The 21435-nt window shown below is 42.8% G+C and overlaps 1 protein-coding gene across 4 annotated transcripts in view; it reads left to right on the top strand.

Moving 5' to 3' along the window:
- The window catches only part of PTPRT (protein tyrosine phosphatase receptor type T), a 699175-nt gene that overhangs the window by 454877 nt on the left and 222863 nt on the right, over positions 1 to 21435 (top strand). For all 4 annotated transcript variants that reach the window (XM_054046511.1, XM_054046508.1, XM_054046510.1 and 1 more), the window contains exons 8-9: positions 2401 to 2697; positions 12433 to 12542. In XM_054046511.1, the coding sequence (XP_053902486.1) occupies positions 2401 to 2697; positions 12433 to 12542 (407 nt within the window). The remainder of the gene's footprint in view (positions 1 to 2400; positions 2698 to 12432; positions 12543 to 21435) is intronic.

Consider the following 21435-nt stretch of genomic DNA (forward strand, 5'->3'; position numbering starts at 1 on the left):
GTAATTGTTTTGCCTGCCTGTATCTCCCATGATAGTTTCAGCTGGGTATAAGATTTTTTCATTTCCCCCCGCAAATCGCACTCTCAGTTGTGTTGCTGTATCCTGGTGACTAGTTACCAGCTTTCACCTCAGAAATAGCTGCTGTTATTAAATGGAAAGTGTTAAATGTGTTTTCTAGGGAAAGTGTTATATAATGGCTGGAGCAGGAAACTAGGTGTCAGTTCTAAAGTTCTGCGGAGGACTGTGTGTGTTCCTGGACAAGCCACTTAAACCTCTCTGTGCCTCCGTTTATTCCTCTTTAAAATGAGGATAAAGTTTCCCTCACAATGTGGGGATTGCGGCTTCATTGTTTGTAAAGAGTCCAGCAACCAGTCATTGAATAAGCTATGCAAGTGCCAAGAATGATTATAAAAAACAGAATACAATAGCAATTACTATACGAGAGATTTTAAATTCTAAACCATAGTTGCATGCTGTAAATCACCTAGTTTTAGTGTCCTATTTTTAAAGTGCACACGTGTGTATTTTAATATATATGAAATGTTCATTTCTGAAGTAGTTATTGCCTCATTGTTAATGGTTACAAATTTTGCAGTGAGACGTGTCTCACCAACCATTAGTATGTTCTCTGCTCTTACATTAGCAGAAGAGGAGATGCTTTGTTTGTTGTTCACTTCATAACAAATTCTAGAGGGCGTTTTCCCCCCTTTATTTCTCTCTCTCTTTCTTTCTAAAACTATTTTGTTTTCCTTATGACTGTTTTTGTTTTTATTTAAAAAAAAAAGTAGTAGTCTTTCTGTGGTTTGAAATTGAGAGACGGCAAAATTTGTGGGTAAAATATTTTAAATTATGCTCTAATATTAAGAAGTTGCAGATGAAAATTATATGTATTTCACTAATTTTCTCTCCTGCATTCGTACATGTGCACTCTTGTGGCATTGATTGAGGGATGATTAATTAAAACTTTAAAATACCATACAATTTTGAGAAATACCCATTCAAAAATGTGTGTGTGTGTGTATACATAGTATACTTACCACCTAATGCATCTCAATCATTCACTCATTCATCCCTCAATCTTTGTGTAAAATACAACTATACACTCTCACATTCACTTTTTAAAGTGGTCAGAGCTATGCTGTAAACATAAATAGGCAACACCAAGTGAAAATTATTCTTACACATGCATCTTTACCTCAAGCTGAGTCTGTAGAAAGAATAATGAATGAACTTCATTAGGACTTTATATTACCTCTGTCGCTGTGGTATTCATCTCATAAATGGTACTTATATGACCACTTTTCCCTTCAGCCAATAATTAACCTCTGCTGTGGCCTCTATGAATGTTCTAGATCCATGGGCACTTTCAAATAGCCACCATTTAAAAAGAAAAAAAATTTCCAGAGGAATGTTTCCTATAATCACTCCAAACTTGCACTGGTCTGAGGTACAGAAATATACAGTTCTATACCCATGACATATTTAAGGTGTGATAACATGTGACTCATTAGGGCTAGAAATGTGGGAAAGGGAGATTCCTAACAGTCCAGTGGGGATATACAGCAGTTCATTAATTATATAGTATCTATTATAATTTTTTACAGCATGTATCCATAGCATTAGGTGCCTAGTACTGGCTCTGGAAGGTCCTGTTATATTGGACATTAAAATGACGATATTAATGTGTATTTGGGGGGAAAAAAAGTGTGAGATTCTAAAACATTACTTTCAATATTTTTCCTCTTTCTCTGAGAAATTTCCCAGTAGTGTGGGATTTAGGATATTAAAGTAGCCTGGTTTTACAGATGGAGGAACACAAAAAAATAGTCTCACCCAGTCAATATGTATTTCTAAAATAGCTGACTATAAACGTGGTACATGAAGAATGTATGATGGAATGGTGAGATGTTACTCTAATAACTCACTAAAGGCTTTGGCAATAGGGCATAGGAGTAGACTAGACCAAGTGTCTGAGTGCCTCCCAAGCATTTAAAAAGAGAGAACAGTAGCACTGGTGAAGTGCGGTGGTGTTCCCAAACTCATTCTCATAAACCTCCATACTGCACCCTCATGTTCTCATTCTCTGTGCAGGGAGGATGTGCAGTGGTTAGGGCATTAGCTTAGGACGTGAGAGAACTGGGTTTAGTTACTGGCCCACCTCCGTTCTCTTGGGCAGGACATTTAGTCTCTCTGTGCCTCAGTTCCCCATCTGCAGAACAGCGATAATAACACCTTTTTCCTACCTCACGGGGGTGTTGTGAGGACAAATTCATTAAAGATAGCCAGGTGCTCATCTACTATAGCAAGTTGGGCCATAAGTACTATAGATAATGCACACTGAGAGATCCACGGATGCCTGCCTCCTTTAAAGCCTTTTCATTTCTTTCACTTGTTGCACAGATCCAGTCCATGGACCGCAGAGTATGGAAGTTGTTGACATCCGCTCCCGGCAGCTGACCTTGCAATGGGAGCCCTTTGGTTACGCGGTGACCCGTTGCCACAGCTACAACCTAACAGTCCAGTACCAGTACGTGTTTAACCAGCAGAAGTACGAAGCAGAGGAACTCATCCAGACATCCTCACATTATACCTTGCGAGGCCTTCGGCCCTTCATGACCATCCGGTTGAGACTAGCACTTTCTAATCCAGAGGGCAAAATGGAAAGCGAGGAGCTGGTGGTACAGACTGAAGAGGATGGTAAGAAAATGTTTTGTTTTTTATTTTAATATTTATTTTTTCGTGGTGCAAAGTTCTAAGTAACTGTTGGGGGGGGAAATGACTTGGTAAAAATGGCATTGTGGGCTTGGAGGTGGTGTCTCATCAGTTCCGTATCAGATTTCCTTGGGTTGCAATTAAAATAGGGATTATATATATTTACCTACTTTTCATGGCATGGATAATGTTTGTAAAGCACTGTGAAGCTGCAAGTAATATTCATGTCTGCCAGTCAGCAGCAAAGGACCCAGTTCTGGGAAGTGTTGGGTGCTAAACTCCCAGTGCGCCCCCCACCCCACCCCCGAGACAAACTTCTCCAGTCCCATGGCTTATTTTATTTATTGTAGGGGAAGCTGGTTAATCTAATAGCTCAAACAGTATAAATGCGTGCTGCAGTGCCAAAGACTCAGCGTTCAAACCCCGCTGATACCTGCGCTTGTTACGAGTTTATATAACAGAATTTTACTGTCTTCCCTTAACAAAAAACAAAAACAAATCCAATCACCCTAGGAAATTACATACCAAATGTGATAAAGAACGTTATTTAGGTTGTAGAGTCAGGCATTCAAGTTAAGAAATTTGAGATTCATGGTTGCGTGTCCAACCTTAATTCTGCCACTTTGTGCATATGCCTTATAATGCAACCTTTAATTAGAGAATCACACGCTGTCTTTTCCACAGGGGTCTGCCCTTATTCAGTGCGCAGGTTGGCGGCGTAAGGGACCAGAATGAAGGTTTCATAGGCAACTGCAATTCTGACACTTGCAAACTTTTGAGTGCTTAACTTTCCAACCTAAAATTTTAATATAGCTTTCTGTACATAATTTAATTTTCAGAATGCACCTTTTCCCATAATTCTGGACATTCCAGATCACACGGTGTCCTAACATATCATGTACACCTATTATGCTAAATTAATGAGGGCAGAATCTGCCACTCCTGTTCCATAAGAAGTGCTTTGAGGATGTATTATTATTTATTGATATTTGTATTATTGTGTCTCTTAGGTAGAGTGACAAGATGTCCCCATTTTATAGGGACAGTCCCGATATTCGGGACTTTTCCTTATATAGGTGCCTAGTACCATCACACACACCCCTTCATCCAAATTTTTCACACTTGGTATCTGGTCACCCTATGCTTAGGCATCCCAGGACCCCAATGTGTGAGGCTCTGTACAAACACAGAACAAAAAAGACAAGAATCAAGATACAAGAAAACGATGAGACAGTATTGGTTAGCATGGTAAGCAGTGGTCTCAGCACACCAGCAGTCAATCATTGTCTAGTTTTTTTTGTAGACCTCAGACAAAGGAGAATTTGAAGGAGGATAATGTTGTAGTGTTGTGGTTGTTTACAGGGAGCTTCTTCCAAGCATGAGGGGCAGCATGGGAGAAAACACAAAGGTGCTTGTTTTGAACATTTAATGTGGGCAACGGAGACTGAAATCATGGGCCAATCAGAGGCAGGAGTAGGATTACCAGGTGACCATTTTTCGTCTGGAACACCTACTTGAAAAGGAACCCTGGCAGCTCCGGTCAGCACCGCTGACTGGGCCATTAAAGTCCGCTCGATAGCGCAGCAAGGTTAAGGCAGGGTCCCTGCCTGTTGTGGCTCTGTGCAGCTTCCGGAAGCAGCAGCATGTCCCCCCTTCTGCTCGTAGGCGTAGGGGCAGCCAGGGAGCTCTGCGTGCTGCCCCCACCCCAAGCACCAGCTCCGCCGCTCCCATTGGCTGGGAACCGCAGCCAATGGAAGCTGCAGGGGTGACGCCTGCAGATGGGGACATCTGCGTAGAACCGGTATGGGGACATGCTGCTGCTTCCGGGAGCTGCTTGAGGTAAGCGCCACCCAGAGCCTGCACCCCTGACCCCCCTCCTGTGCCCCAACCCCCTGCCACAGCCCTGATCCCCCTCCCACCCTCTGAACCCCTTGATCCCAGTCTGGAGCACCCTCCCACACCCCAAACCCGTCATCCCTGGCCCCTCGCCACAGCTCAACCTCCAGCCAGAGCACTCACCCTTCCCCCGCACCCCAAGCTCCTGCCCTAGCCCAGAGCCCTTCCTGTACCCTGAACCCCTCATTTCTGGCCCCAGCCCAGTACCCATACCCCCTGCCTCAGCCCAGAACCCCCTCCCATACTTCGAACCCCTTGGCTTCACCCCCCAGCCCAGAGCTCCCCCTGTACCTCAAACCCATCATCCCCAGCCCCACCCCAGAGCCCGTACCCTCAGCTGGAGCCCTCACCCTCTCCCACATCCCAACCCACTGCCTCCGCCCGGAGCCCCCTCCTGCACCCTTAATTCCTCATTTCTAGCCTCACCCCGGAGCCCTAACCCCTTCCTGCACCCAATCCCCCTGAGCCAGCCTGGTGAAAATGAGTGAGCGACAGAGGGAGGGGGGATGGATTGAGTGAGGACGGGGCCTCGGAGGAGGGGTGGGGCAAGGGTGTTCGGTTTTGTGTGAGTAGAAAGTTGGCAACCCTAGGCAGGTCAACTTTTCAATACTGAATGAGTGATGATAGGTTATGAAGGGCCTTGAAAGTGAAAACAAGCAGCTTATATTTGATACAATAGAAGAGAGAGACTCATATAATTTAAGGCCAGAAAGGACCATCATGATCATCTATTCTGATCTCCTGCACGTTGCAGGCCATAGAATTGTCGCTTAATTACTGAAGTCCTCAAATCGTGATTTAAAGGCTTTAAATTACAGAGAATCCACCATAAGAGATGGTGCCAGTAAACGGATTCAAAAAGAAGGATGACATGTCCAAGCGATAGGCTAGGAAAATTATCATGAAATTATTAAGCCTGTCACAGTTCAGGGTATCAGCACCTGTACTTCCCCTCAGTGGTCAAGCAAGGGCACGCACCCTGAGGCTTCTGGATCCCTGGGTCATCGCCTCTCATGTGGAGAGACGTGTCTCTCTCCTTTGTGACCAGACTGAACAGTTCCCTGCCTTCACTATGTTATTCCCAGCAAAAGATAGACTGCCTAAGCAGACCTGCTTGCTTTCTCTTCATAGACTAACAGTGTAAATCCTCACAGGTAAGCTACTACACAGCTTTTTCTGTGCAACCACATTTACTCTTAGGTTAAAAGCGTCACAGAGAAAACAATAAAAGAACCTACCCGCATGCTAATAAGGTTATCAGAGGTCACCCCCAAATCTACAGTGGTGATTAGTCCTTTCAAACCCTACAGAGGGATCTCTGTTGTCATCACAAGTTCATAAGAGCCTGAGTTCAGAACTCATGAAAAGTTTAGTCCCTCCTTTATACAGTGGAAGGTGTTCTTTGATCTGGAGTTTCCAGGAACAGGTGATCAGTAGGCAATGAGTTTTCCAGGCATCACTTCAAAAGGCCTCACAAGGACCTCCTAGGAAACCCACTTCACACATTGTCCCAAACAGTTCTTTAAAGTTCCAAGCATTTCCGCAAGCTTTCCATTAATCAGTCTCCCTGAAAAGTTATACCCAATTCTACAGTGCCACATAAACAATTGTATTTTTACTACAGTGGATCCCAAAGGTATTAAACAATAAGGTTTAACTTAATTCAGTAGGGTTTGTCCAGGATATTGCAGGAAATTTCCCTCTATCACAAAGCCACGTTAGCTGAGACTCAAACTAAGAGTCCTTATGGGCTGCAAGCATCCACTCTATCTAATGGGATATAAGGAAGCATCTTTCCCTTGCCTGAGCTATTAGGCACTGCTGAGCTAAATTTCTCTGCGATGAAAGTGGCTCTGGCATTATAGTATATCACACAGGGAAGTCCAGGAGATGGCGGACCTTTCTATTAATTCAGGGAAATGATCAGAGTTTTTGTCAGACAGGACTGGGAGTGCATTTGGTTAGTTATCTTTCACAGCATTAGAGTTTTGCTTGAGTAGGTGGATTTTTAGTGGCTTTGTAATCATAATGAAAGATAAATCTTAAATTGTTACTCTGCTGGGGAAATCAGCCTTTCATATTGATAAAGGTGAACAGCCCTGGAGCAGCTCTATGCCGGGGTGCAATCTACCTATCTGTGTAGATAGAGTTTTAGTGTTGTGTGGGTGAAAGAGGAGGGTACATTAAATTCTCCACTGGATTTTATTATTCCTTGATGTTGTAACCAAAATGTTAGAACATTGGTGCTATTTAACTTATTCCTCTCCTCTTTTTCCTTGTAGGGTTCTATATAGGGTACATTTCCCTGCACAGACTTGTTAATTCACCATATTTGATGACACAGTGGTAAATGCACAAGACCTACACTAAAGGAAAATACAAACACCTGTACTGCAGACTGGTAACCTTAAGGAGAGAATATAATGGGCCCATAAAAATGAGGGTTTGGTGCCTCTGCCATTGTTTTCTGCAGTGTCTGTGCTAGCCACTTCATGTAGTATCCTAAGATATTGTGCATTCCATCTCTATTGCTCCTGGACAGAGATTATGAGCTGTGGTGATGGTCAGTAGGTCTGGGAGATCAGTGGATCTTTGAAAAGGTATTGGGAGAAGGGGAGGTTACATGAGGAAAACAATTTCTGATGAAGACCATGCAAGTGTTCTATCTTCTCTAATTCTTCCAGGCCCCCCTTCTAAGGGCAAAATAGTTTTGTTTTCCTAAAAGGGAAAACCCTGCTTCCTCCCCTGAATGTGGAGCTCATCAAATGCATTGGAACCAGGGTTGTTCTGCTGCACAGGCAGCAAGAGTTATTGAAGCCATACAGGGGTATATATCTCCTGGATGGAGCACAGTTTCGTGAGTCAGATCTCTGTGCTGTCCTACAAGGATTTTGAGGTGTGGGGAAGAAACAGGGGAAGCATTGGAGGAGGTGTGATAGATCCATCACTGTGCAGTTGCACTAGTCATTGCCTCATACGATAAAGAGGTATAGCTACTGTGGGAGCTGTTGCAACCTCAGAGCTTCAGTGGGAACTGTGGAGTGGTTTGGCGTAGCTGTTCTATGACACCAAAGGGTGTTTCTTGGGCAGTGCACTGATCTCCACGAATGTAACCAAAGTGCACAAATGGAGAATCCAAGGGTCTATGCATGTGTCTTATTTGTGTCTGAGCCATAATCCTATATAATATGTGGTAAACTCTGGACCTCATCTGTACTCTTACAGCTGCATACTCTCACAGCTATATGTCAGAACAGAACTTGGCCCTAAACGTCTTCAGTTCACCACCTCATTTCTGGAGACCAAGTTTCCTCAATCTCCTGGCCTCTTATGCCCACTGAACACTTTGTAATCTTGAGGAGACAATCCTTTCTCCTATAAGTCCATCTGTACTTTTGCCTGTCTACGGTTTATGCAAGATACTAACACTCTTTTGTGTCTGTTAGCCTCAAGCATGCTGAACCAACTTGTCCAGAGATGGCACACTTATTTCAAAGTTCCTTGTTCGAGGTTTTCAGGAGAACTTGCAATATTCCTTTATTCTTTTTTCCACTTAGTAAAATGGAGCTCTTGTGAGGTTCTTTCCATCAGTCAATGTTTACTCAAATAGTACTATTTTTAAAGATTTTTCCATGTCCCCTGCTCTCCCTCCCACTGAGTGTTAGTAAAACATCTGGTCTAGGGGAGTCTAATCTCTCAAACATGTCAACCCCGCCTCCACCAGTATGCCCACTTAAACGAGCCAAAATGTGATCAAACCAAACTGGAGGTGTCATAGCCTTTCATGTGATACTGCCGAGAGAGAACTGTGGTGTGAGCAAGCTGGTGACCAGATACTACAGTTGTCCGTCTCCCACCAGTTGGTTGGACAAACTGTACAGCTTCTCAATCTGACCAGCTTAATAGGAAGTTACATCTCACATTTGGATGCGGTTATTGCTACTTAGGTGTTGTGACAGACCTAGACCAGTGGGGTACAGGAGTCTGGTAGAGGGCAAATATACTGGTCACTGGATGAGTAGTTTTCTGTTCCCTGAGTGACCAGAGCAGGGGCTGCACTAGAGTAATCAGGAACCTGTGAGAACCAGTTAAGGCAGGCAGGCTAATTAGGACACCTGGAGCCAATTAAGAAGAAGCTGTTAGAATCAATTAAGGCAGGCTAATCAGGGCACCTGGGTTTTAAAAGGAGCTCACTTCAGTTTGTGGCGTGAGTGTGAGGAGCTGGGAGCAAGAGGTGCAAGGAGCTGAGAGTGAGAGGGTGTGCTGCTGGAGGACTGAGGAACACAAGCGTTATCAGACACCAGGAGGAAGGACCTGTGGTGAGAATAAGGAAGGTGTTTGGAGGAGGTCATGGGGAGGTAGCCCAGGGAGTTGTAGCTGTCATGCAGCTGTTACAGGAGGCACTATAGACAGCTGCAGTCCACAGGGCCCTGGGCTGGAACCCGGAGTAGAGGGCGGGCCCAGGTTTCCCCCCCAGACCTCCCAATTGACTTGGACTGTGGGTTCTTCCAGAGAGGAAGGTCTCTGGGCTGTTCCCCAACCCACATGGTGAATCTCTGAGGTAAGAAAAATCTGTCAATAAGCGCAGGACCCACCAAGATTGAGGAGGAACTTTGTCACAGTGTGTAATGCAGGAACTCATGTGCCTGCATACCAAGTTGAGCGTCCAGGTGTGGGATTTGGACATACAACTGAAGTGGCCATGGCTAACAATTGGCCTTCCTTTGTTTATCCTCTTTACGACATCTTATACTTAAATCATGACCCTACTAGTTAATAGGCTGCAGCTTTGCAATGTGAGCCAAATGGGAATCTCTCTCTCTCTTACTCTTGAATACGGCAAATCTTAATCTTCCTTCTGGGGAATCTTCACCACAGCAGAAAGGAGTGGCTCTTGAATGTGTTCTCCATTGTCTGGCTGTCATCGGTAGCTGCATTACTTGTGCACCAAGCTGAAGACCGTTTAATTTTTTCTGAAGCCAGAGCTGATCCTTAAATACTGACTGTAGCAAAAAACAAAACAAAATGAAAACACTTCCTGTTGCTGATACATAAACAAAGATGTCCATCCATTAAAGAAGAGAAAGATACAGCTGTGCAATATCAGTCCTTCATACTGGGTATTTCCTTCCATCATAGCTTCACTCAGTGATTGGAAAGTGCCTGGTTTAATTCTACATCAATGTCCAAAAGACAAAGAAGATTGTAGTAGTTAGCATTCTGCCTGTAAATACATTTTAAGAATAAAATTATGACGTGAATAACTTTATTCCTAGAACTCAACCAGAAAGTGCACACAGAGCAAAAGGGAAAGAAAAGGAACCCATTAAAGAATTGTTTGTGATGATGATGGAAGATTACCTCAGACAGGAAACCGGAGATAAGATAGGGAATAAAATTATCCAAAAGGCTGGGAAGAAAAGAAGAAAATTTGGCTTAGCTCATTTATTTACATCTTAAAGGAGGTCTTCATGGCTCAATCCCTAGTTATTTTAGGTTGGTTTTGCTTGTACACAAAACCGAAGTCTTATGCTATTTTAAACTCAGTGGCATACACAAAACAAATAAAGCATGAATCCTGTTATATCTGATGCTTTAAACACAAATCCATTACACTTTTGAGACAAATGACTCCTACAGAGTACTTAAGCAAATCTTATATAAACAAATATTTACTGGCACTGTCATCTAAGGTTTAAGACAATGTGCTGTTGAAGTAAAGCTTGAAAGGTTAGATCAGTATGTGTTGACCCAGCAACAACAGTAGGGGTGTTTATTGTTGTGTCTCCTGAATTATGGGTCACCTAGTCCAGTAAGCAGAGTACCAAACTGTGTTTTGTTCTCAGCTCCATCACTGATTTTCTATGTGACTTAAAGTTATTCAGCTTCCAATTCTGCAGTGGATCCATGTGAGCACTATTGAGATCTAAGCATGTTTGTGCCTCAGTTACCACTTCTGCGAAGTGGGGATAATATTGTTTAATCACTTCTGTAGAGAGGACTTTGGTGAAAGTACTTTGTAAGAGCTAAATATTACTACAGTAGAACCTCAGAGTTAGGAACATCAGAGTTACAAACTGACCAGTCAACCAGATACTTCATTTGGAAACAGAAGTACTACACCAGGGTGGGCAAACTACGGCACTCAGGCCAGATCCGGCCCCTCAGGGCTTTGGATCCGGCCTGCGGGATTGCCCCCTGTGGGGCCACGGGCCCCGCAACGCTCTCACAAGCGGCCGACACCACATTCTTGTGGCCCCACTCCTGGCGTTGCCCTTGCCTCCAGGTCCCGCTCCCCGCAGCTCCCATTGGCCGGGAACAGGGAACTGCGGCCAATGGGAGCTTTGGGGGAGGTACCTGGAGGCGCGGCAAGGGTAGCACACGTGGAGTCCTCCGCCCCCTCTCCCCCAGAGGCCGCAGCGCTTCCTAGAGCAGCGCGGGGCTGGGGACAGGGTAGGCATACAGGGTAGGCATACAGGGCTACCATCCTGGAGCCGGTTTAGGTAAGCAGCGCCGGGCTGGAGCCCGAACCCCCCCTGCCCCCCAACTCCCTGCCCTAAGCCCCCTGCCTGCACATCGCACCTCAACTCCCTGCCTTGAGCCCCCTTGTATACCCCGCACCCCAAACCCCTGCCCTGAGCCCCCTGCCGCAGTCTGCACCCCTCCTGCACACCTACCCTGAACCCCCTCCTGCACCCCAACCCCCTTCCAAGCCCCCTCATACACCCCACACCCCTCCTCTGCCCCAATCCCTTGCCCCAAGCCCCTTCCTGCACACCACACCCCCTCCCACACCCTGCACTCCCTCCCTCCCGTACCCCAACCCCCTGCCCCGACCCTGCGTACAATTTCCCCACCCAGATGTGGCCCTTGGCCCAAAAAGTTTGCCCATCCCTGTACTACACAATCAGGAAGCAGCAGAGACAAACAAAACAAATAAACACAGTACAGTACTGTGTTAAACGTATACTACTACTAAAATAAAGGGAAAGCAGCTTTTTTATTCCACATAGTAAAGTTTCAAAGCTGTATTAAATCAATGTTCAGTTGTAAACTTTTGAAAGAACCATAACATTTTGTTGAGAGTTATGAACATTTCAGAGTTACGAACAACCTCTGAGGTATTTGTAACTCTGAGGTTCTATGTATTATGACTGTATGACACAAGTTGCTATATTTGAGGCTATGTTAAATCATGCACACTTGTTCAATTTATTTTTATGTAGGGAATGTATTTGTATTGTTTTAATATTTAAAAGAAATGAGGTAAGTTGGAAAATAAAATATACACATTTAATAACAAAATGAAATATCTATAGATACCTGGATACGTGATAAATGGTACAATTATAAATGCATAATTTCTTGGCAATAGAAGTAGGCAATTTCTTGCATGATCATGTTGGGGATAGGGAAACCTGGGGTGTGTGCAGATATACAAACAAAGCACTAGCTGGCAATACATTAAGTTGCTATTTGTATCTTCTATAACCTCTGATTCTGTGATAAATACTCTCAATAAGTTGCCTCTGTCATGCTGATGGAGCTAGGTATAGTGGATCACTGAAACATTGGAAGATAGCAGCGACTTTACATTAGAGTGTTTGTTGTTAATATTCAGTACGTGAGTTTTCATGTTTGGACCCCAAGGTCAAGAATGGACCAATAGTAATGGGTACTAATACCTTTTTAAATGTTCCCGTTTGGCCCAGAGTGTATGTTTTCTCAGCTCTAGAGCACCATTGCTGGAAGACTTCAGCCTCTCTGGGATACACAGGAGACTGTTGTGGAGAGTTACTGACTTTCCACTCTTTTCTTTTATAGTTCCTGGACCTGTTCCCCTAGAATCTATCCAAGGAGGACCCTTTGAAGAAAAGATCTATGTTCAGTGGAAGCCTCCAAATGAGACCAATGGTATCATTACACTCTATGAGGTAAGAAGAACAGATTGCTGTGAAAGAGTATCTACCAGAGGACCTGTTCCATGTGTGCGCAAGTGTATTGGTCAGCATAGCCATGATGTTTCAGAGATTTCAGTAGGTGTTTAAAGGAGACTTAAATAAAATAGGTGAGAATCTTCGTGGTACCTTGCTGCTGCCACTGAAATGTGTGATCTAGTAAATAGTTCTACTTTAAATCACATCCAAATGTGACCCTTAACTATCTCCATTGCCCCACATCCAGGTCATCGCAAATTCTGCCATTTATTCCTCCACAGCATTTCCAAGATATACTTTCCATCCTTTCTGCCCCTAGAGCTATAATGCTTTCAGGCTTTCATTATCTCCCATCTTGAATACTGCAGCCACTTCCTTTCTCTGCCATATAGTTTCCTTCCGGTTTTCACAAAATGCAGCCAATAAGCACCTTCCTTGTTAAGTACTCTCACTCTGTCAGCCCCCTCATGGAATTTGGTTTAATCCCTATGTCTAATAAAAATGTGTTATCCAAAGCTTTAGCTATGTCTTCATAATACAATCTTCACTCTGATAACTTCACTTGTGTGGTATACCTATCCTTTGTCTTCAGGGGTAAACCTGTTGGGGGAGGGGATATGGGTCTTTTGTACTGTGCCTAGCATAATGGGTAGGAACCTATCAAAGGATGTATGCCATTAATCTGAAATCTGGTGCCTCATCTATAAAGTGATGGAACATCCTATGACAGAAATAACAATATTCTGCAATATCTTGGACAAACCTTACTGAAATCTTACTGAATTGGTTTAGACCTTATTGAAATGAGTTTCATGCCTTTGGGGTCCATTTTATTAAAAATCAATTGTTTATTATGGCGAGATTGTATGTAAATTCTCTAGGAGGAGCAGGTATGCTAATGTAATTCCTCCAGTTATCAGCCCTTTGAAGCCACCTCTGGAGAGTTTTGCATATACTAGTTCAAACTGGATTCTCCAGGGACCAACAGACAGAGAGGATTTTTTGATAAATAGCCTGGTTTTCAATATGCTCAGGGCTTTTTGTTCTGATCCAGCAAATCATCAGGAGGTCCACGGAGGACCCCAATCCTGAAGGAAGGGTTGGGAGGACTGATGCTGACCTTGTGGAGATTGGGTAGGAGGTGGGGATTATTCTCTGGTAAGATTATTGGCATAATTGTAGGTTCCTTTTATTTTTTTAAATGTTTTTTTCCTGTAGTTTGTTTATCTCCAGAATAAAATATGTTTCCTGAGAGAGAACTGTGTGCTAACTTATAACTGAGGGAAGTTATGCTATTATTAGTCTTGCTGGGAATAACACGCTGAAGGCAGGGAACTGTTCAACCTGGAAATATCTCAGTCAGAAGGGAGAGAGACAATGATTTTCTACCCACAGAGATGATGACGGGAAGGGATCCTGAAAGTGGGTGCCCTTGGTGACATGAAGGGGAAATATAGATGCAGTTTACCTGGAGAGTGACATATCTTTTCCAGAAGTTCTGTGAAAGAGTATGGATTTTGAAGGTTAGGCACACAGATGGAGTAAATGTGCAAATGATCAGAATTGTCCATTTGTACATGCAATTGCTCAGTTTGTGCATTCATTCATATTAATCACATGCGCAAATTAAGGGACAGATTCCTGAATCTTGTTGAACTTCATTAAGCCATCTTTCCATTCTACCAGTCTTGGAACCAGCCAGGGACTGTTGCAGCCTTTAGCATTATTTAGAGCAGCATATAAACTGCTCTGTGCTATAAAGGCCAGACTGAACCCTTAGGGACTGTATTACACTGTAGCTATACCGCTTCCTAACCAGGAATGCCCTGTTAGAGCAGATCTCTCTGCCTAAGAGAGCAGGATCTGATCTTCTTTGGTATGAGGTTGTGCACCTAACCTGTTTGAAAGAAGGCAACTGTGTAAGAGACTCTGAACTGACAATCTCATGACTTAAAGGGCTAACCTGTGAGCAGACACTGCACTGGATGAATGTACTAATTGTCACCTTTTGGAGCCCATAAGGCAAGAGACAGGAACAATTTACAAAATAGTATCAGTAAGGCAATTTAGTAAAAAGGAGGAGCTAACAGCATTCGGCTTGTTAAAGTACAGTCCAGAGCTGACTTTCAAGCCCAGTGATATCCCCTGCTGCAATCCCACCTGCTTTTGGGAAACTAGAAATGTGAGGTGGGATCCCAGCTTTCACTTAAAAAAAAAGAGCGTAAAGCCTCTTTCCTTGTGAAGGTAGCTTTTGAAGGCCTAAACAGATCTAAAACAATTGTTAGGGTTGCAAAGAACAATGGTGGTCTCCATTTCTGCTGCAGGATGTTGAGTGAGCTAAAGAATGAGCACATAGTTTATATAAATAAATCTGTGTTGATGGGCATATCAGAAAGAATTATCCTGCTTATTACTCTAAAATCTTGCTGACTCTCTTCAGAGTGGGGTGATATAGAGGGATGGGAACCATTTACAGTTTGGTTTCTTTTTTCACAGTGGACGAGCGCACAAAATTATTTTGGGGGCAAGCATGCAGATGGTAAACTGTTACACAGCCCAACAGAGTCTATGAAGATTTCCCTTCCATAACATTCCCACTTCCCCTGAGTTCTGACCAGCAGACCACCTGCTCTCTCGTCCTAATGGACCCCTTGGGAGGCAGTGCCAGTGATGTCAAACAGGTTTTGTTTTTAGAGTGAACAAACAAAGACTAGTTTGAGACCACCAAACTCTTATACATTGCAGCCAAAGTAAGTTCAGCAGTCTGCTGTCCAGAGGTTAAATGTGAATTCATAAACTATTACGTCATCTTGCCTCATGTCTATTAAAAATGTAGATTGAGTTGATACAATAAAAAGACTGCATATGAAAGATGTTCCTCTTGATAAATGTGTGCCATTTCAGCCAGGTCTGTAACTATAGCAATGCTACCAGATGCCTCTATAATAAAAGCAGCTTTCAGATGGCTGGGTGTTACAGGGAGGTTAATGCACTAAGCCTTTCACATCTGGAAACCTGATTTTTAGAAGTGACCTGGGTCAAAAAAGAAATTGAGTTTGGAGGCTTCCGCCTAATCTCTGGTGGGGGGTTGTGTATATTGCCAAACTCCTTCACAATTCTCTATGACTAACAATCTCCATTCAGGGAAAGTCCTAGACTAAAATAAGCAATAGGGTTGTAGATGACAATTGAGACACAAACTCAAAACTATGGGGGCTGGGCAAGATTTCACCTCACCTGTCTAGACTGTAGCTGGATCTAGCCAGTATTATTATCCCCTTTTTGAGCTCCAAATGCACATTTTGAAAGGTACACTACAAGGTCTTACATGCACACAGATAACAAATTATATAACAGCCCTTGTTTATGCTGATAGGAACTGTTCTGGATGGTATAAATTGCAAATTAATTATTTTCTGAGAACACAAATGACCTATAGGAAAGTGAATATAAAAATAAATTGGGGAGTGTAAATGATTTAAAAAATCCTCCTTTTAATTCTTAAAGAGACTTGCTGGTAAACATGACCTGTGGGCACAGGTCATTGAAAGGAACTTATTAATCTGAGTTGCTTTTCTGACTGAGCAACTGCGTAGAGAGCGGTGATGCATCATAACAGTGACTTTGCCTCTTAAGTCAGATCAGTTCTTGAATCTCATTGGAGGTGTGCATACACAAATTTCCCTTCCTGATAATGACTCAATGCACATTTGATGGCTGCATCAGTAGGGGGGGCGGTCAAGGTGAATTCCAGTTGTTCCTCTTCCTCTATTCTCTTCAATAAAGAGGAAACCTAAGCACTAAAACAACCAGAGAATTAAAATGGAACACACAAACATCTCTCTAAGCAGAGATGCTTCCTACTGGGTATGGGGAAATTTGCAAACTGACATGGAGGTATTACCTCAGATAGCCTCATCCTCCATAGCCCTCCAAGACAAGTACTCGCAGCATGAATGATGCAGTTGGAGCCAGCATGGTATACCTATTCAGGTGTGCTTAGTTTAGTGAGGCGGTCAGTATATTCTCAACTGTAGATTTCAAGTCGTGGAACTCCATAACACAAGAAATCAATCTAAACCCAGGGCTCTCTGTGTTTAGAGTGAAAGTGGAGATACATCCTTTCGACAATGCCTATTTAAATAAAGCACAGTTCTTGGCACGTATAGATATATGCCTAACCTTGCTGCCTGAGGGAATTGGGTAGCAATTGAACTCTGTGCTCCCTAATTGTTTAGTGCCTTTGTGCAAAGGTACCTCTCACTTATGCATCATCTAAGATGGATAGATCTGCTTAATCTCAAGTTCAGCTGTATGGGTAGTTAGTACCCATCAGTTTTGTCTACGGTGGTATTTATCTTTAAAATTTCACATCACGAGTGTAGCACTAGTGTAGTTCCACCAGTACTAGCAATAGATGAAGTGCTATTTTAGGCAGAATTCAGGCATCCTTACCACAGCATTATCTTGACCTGCTCTCAATGGATTCTGCTGATGCCTTGGTTAAAATGTCAGTGGCTGGTCTGTGCTGCTACTTCTTTTGTTTCCTGTCACCAATGGCCTGCACTAGCAGTATTGCAGTGGTGGGAGGTTTTAAAGAAATACTGCCAATAAAGAAAACATCCCTAATCTATGAACTAGAGTGGTTGTGTTTTTAAGAACAAGAAGCACCTTTCCTAAAAATAGCACCTATTATAAATAAATAAGTTGGGTATCCCACTAACATTCCATTTACTTTACCTCAAGGCAGATTTTTCACATTAAGCCTCTCTATTATTCTCACAATTGTCTGGCAGACAGGTGTCCACATCTCACAAATTGCCATCACAATTTGCACATGCAGATTTCACATGAAGAACTGGGTTAAAATGCAGCAGCAAAATCTTCAGTAAGCAATTTGTTTAGCAGTCAAAAATCACTAAGTTTGTAATGACTATGTATAACTCGAAAGAGCTTAAACAGAATGAAAGGACCATAATGAGCCTCTTTGACTATTCAAGTTGCAACTGATTGACATTTATCCTTCATATTGCTCTTGGGGTCTGGCATTGAATGTTAAATAACACACAGCTACAGCCTTGCTTTTAAGACTGCCTTTAAAAAAAATACAATAGGTTTGAGAATTGTTTCACTGAATACAGCACAGCTGGATTTTAAAGAAAGAACCCTACAGATCTACAAATCAGAATGCAACTAGATTCTATTCTCAGGAAGCAGAAAGCTCCTGTCCAAGGCAGTAGGATAGCTCAGGATTGAAATTATGATCAACAGGATGCTGAAAATATTAAGACACCAGTTATGTGGAGAGAGAGGCAAAGACATTATAGTATATCCTACAGAAGTTAGTGAAGGATGGTAATGGGTGAGCAGGTAGGAGCATGTGAAGAGATGGTAGGTGCCGATATATGGTAAACCATAAGGGAGGTGCACAGATTGATATAAAAGTAAGTAACAGAATGGAGATTAAGATCAACAGCTCTATAGCTGGGTTAACGGGTAGCTAGGTATACAGGTGAACATAACAGACAGGCAGATCGATAGGTTTTCAAGCAAGTGTTCAGGCAAACAAGAAGAATCATGGATTGTGCTGGTGTACGGGAAAAATCATGGAGCAGGTCCTCAAGGAATCAATTATGAAACACTTAGAGGAGAGGAAAGTGATCAGGAACAGTCAGCATGGATTCACTAAGATGAAGTCGTGCCTGACTAACCTAATTGCCTTCTATGATGAGATAACTGGCTCTGTGGATGAGGGGAAAGCAGTGGATGTGTTATTCCTTGACTTTAGCAAAGCTTTTGATACGGTCTCCCACAGTATTCTTGCCGCCAAGTTAAAGTAGTATGGGCTGGATGAATGGACTGTAAGGTGGATAGAAAGCTGGCTAGATTGTTGGGCTCAACGGGTAGTGATCAATGGCTCCATGTCTAGTTGGCAGCCAGTTTCAAGTGGAGTGCCCCAAGGGTCAGTCCTGGGGCCAGTTTTGTTTAATATCTTTATTAATGATCTGGAGGATGGTGTGGACTGCACTCTCAGCAAGTTTGCAGATGACACTAAACTGGGAGGTGTGGTAGATATGCTGAAGGGTAGGGATCAGATAGAGAGGGACCTAGACAAATTAGAGGATTGGGCCAAAAAAACCCTGATGAGGTTCAACAAGGACAAGTGCAGAGTCCTGCACTTAGGACGGAAGAATCCTATGCACTGCTACAGACTAGGGACCGAATGGCTAGGTAGCAGTTCTGCAGAAAAGGACCTAGGGGTCACAGTGGACGAGAAGATGGATATGAGTCAACAGTGTGCCCTTGTTGCCAAGAAGGCTAACGGCATTTTGGGCTGTATAAATAGGGGCATTGCCAGCAGATCGAGGAACGTGATCGTTCCCCTTTATTCGACATTGGTGAGGCCTCATCTGGAGTACTGTGTCCAGTTTTGGGCCCCACACTACAAGAAGGATGTGGAAATATTGGAAAGAGTCCAGTGGAGGGCAACAAAAATGATTAGGGGGCTGGAGCACATGACTTATGAGGAGAGGCTGAGGGAACTGGGATTGTTTAGTCTCCAGAAGAGAAGAATGAGGGGAGATTTGATAGCTGCTTTCAACTACTTAAAGGGTGGTTCCAAAGAGGATGGAGCTCGGCTGTTTTCAGTGGTGGCAGATGACAGAACAAGGAGCAATGGTCTCAAGTTGCAGTGGGGGAGGTCTAGGTTGGATATTAGGAAACACTATATCACTCGGAGGGTGGTGAAGCACTGGAATGCGTTACCTAGGGAGGTGGTGGAATCTCCTTCCTTGGAGGTTTTTAAGGCCCGGCTTGACAAAGCCCTGGCTGGGTTGAGTTAGTTGGGAATTGGTCCTGCTTTGAGCAGGGGGTTGGACTAGATGACCTCCTGAGGTCCCTTCCAACTCTGATATTCTATGATTCTATGATTGGTAAGGTACGAAAAACTTTATAGAGAGGTGTGTGAATGTGACATTAATAAAAGAGGCCGCATTACAGCTGTCTCTCTTAACTTGTTGTGATTGGCAAGATCTAATACAACTGCTTTAAGGACTCTCCCTTCCCCCCACTCCTGGTTTAAAAGCTGCACAGCTGTTCAGTAATTTTACCAGTCCCATGAAAGCTGCTATACTATATATTGGAAAATGCATGTTAAGAATCAAACTCATTGTGATTAAGCCAATAATATAATAGTTTCTATACAGCGTGGAAGCATCACTGCAAAGATTGTATATGAATGAAATATAAACATCACTTTTGCCCTAAATAAGTGGCATCATCAATCCAGCATTACACAATACAAAGGCTTATGCTGTTGTGGATCACAGAGACATATGACCTGATTCAAGTTCACTGATCAGTTTAGTGCTGGAGTTTTTATATTTTAGGCTATACATTTATCTCAGCCACTTGTTAGTCTAAGTTGTAATAAATAGTGCACACACACGGATCCAAGTATTTTGTACAGGCTTGAGTCCAATTTCTGAACTTCGGTACCCTAAAATCAAGCACCTATGCATCCAGTTATTGTTTTTAAGCTATCTAAATGCCCAATGAAACATCCTAGTACAGCAATTTTGGCACCCTACTTTGAAAAGTGTTCCCTTTGTGTATAATGGTCTTCTGGGAATTGTTGATTTTAGAGGTTCACAGAACTTCCTAGGTGGTCAAGGAGGGAAAGAAGAAGAAAGACCCAGCAATCCTCTGTGTGAAATATTCCTCATGTTACTTGACTGAAGATGGAAGGCATTGTTATGATGCATTTAAATCCTAGAGGCATTTAAAGAGTATCTACAGTATATTCATCTGCTCAGCTAAAAAAAAAATAAAAATAAAAAAAAATCTCAGATTGGAAAAGTCCATCCACTGAGCCATGTCTAGACGCATTGTCTAAGTAACAAACTGTCTCTTAAAACACTACAAGGCGTATTCTTTTTGTGACATATGTTCTTAATGTATTATCAAGCCCTCTATAGGTTGTGTATGGTCCTTAGGAAAAAAATTAATTTATAGCTTCTAACTATCGAGCTTTCTCAGTCACAATTTTCAAATGCATTAACTCTTTGTATTCGGATGCCTGGAATAAAAGTGTAAGGGGCTTTCAGGCTATTTCAGACTCTTTAATAGGCTGTGTGGAGTCTAGTTTCTCTAATCCCAGTGGATTTGAGTTAAAATTGTACTTCAGAGGTTACAGATCTTTTTGTTTGTCATGTAAAATTGTGATCTGCCTTCCATCATCTCTTAAATTGTCAATGCACCATTTCACCTGAATCACTTTGCTCAGTTTTTCTCTGCCGGAGAGGTAGTTACATGAAAAAAGCCACTGAATTAGAGGGTCATATATCAGGCCAATGTTTGTGGGATGCATTTCCTGGATTTAAAATAGAGTAGGACTAAATTTCTCCCAAGCTGAGCCCCTGAAACCACAACCCATTATAATACAAAGCATGAGAACAGTAGAATAAGAATAGATTTTTACCTATCCATTCTTTGAGTTTGTTAAAGTCCCCTGGAAAGAAAATTTAGGGGAAAAGGGAATGCAGGACATCTGGCAATTTCTCAAGGAGACAGTATTAAAGGCACAACTGGAAACTATCCTGATGTGAAGGAAGAATAGTAAGAGGCCAATATGGCTCTGCCAGGAGCTCTTGAATGACCTGAAAATCAAAAAGGAATCCTACAAAAAGGGGGAAACATGGATGAATTGCTAAAGAGGAATACAAAAGAATAGCCTAAGCATATAGGGACAAAAAGGCTAAGGCACAAAACGAGTTACATCTTGCAAGGTACATAAAAGGCAATAAAAAAGAGGTTTTTTAATTACTGGTATATTATGAGTAAGAGAAAGATGAAGGAAAGTATAGGTTCTCTACTTAACAGGGAAGGAGAG

Source organism: Malaclemys terrapin, chromosome 12, assembly GCF_027887155.1.
Source record: "Malaclemys terrapin pileata isolate rMalTer1 chromosome 12, rMalTer1.hap1, whole genome shotgun sequence".
In the NCBI taxonomy this organism is placed as follows: domain Eukaryota; kingdom Metazoa; phylum Chordata; order Testudines; family Emydidae; genus Malaclemys; species Malaclemys terrapin.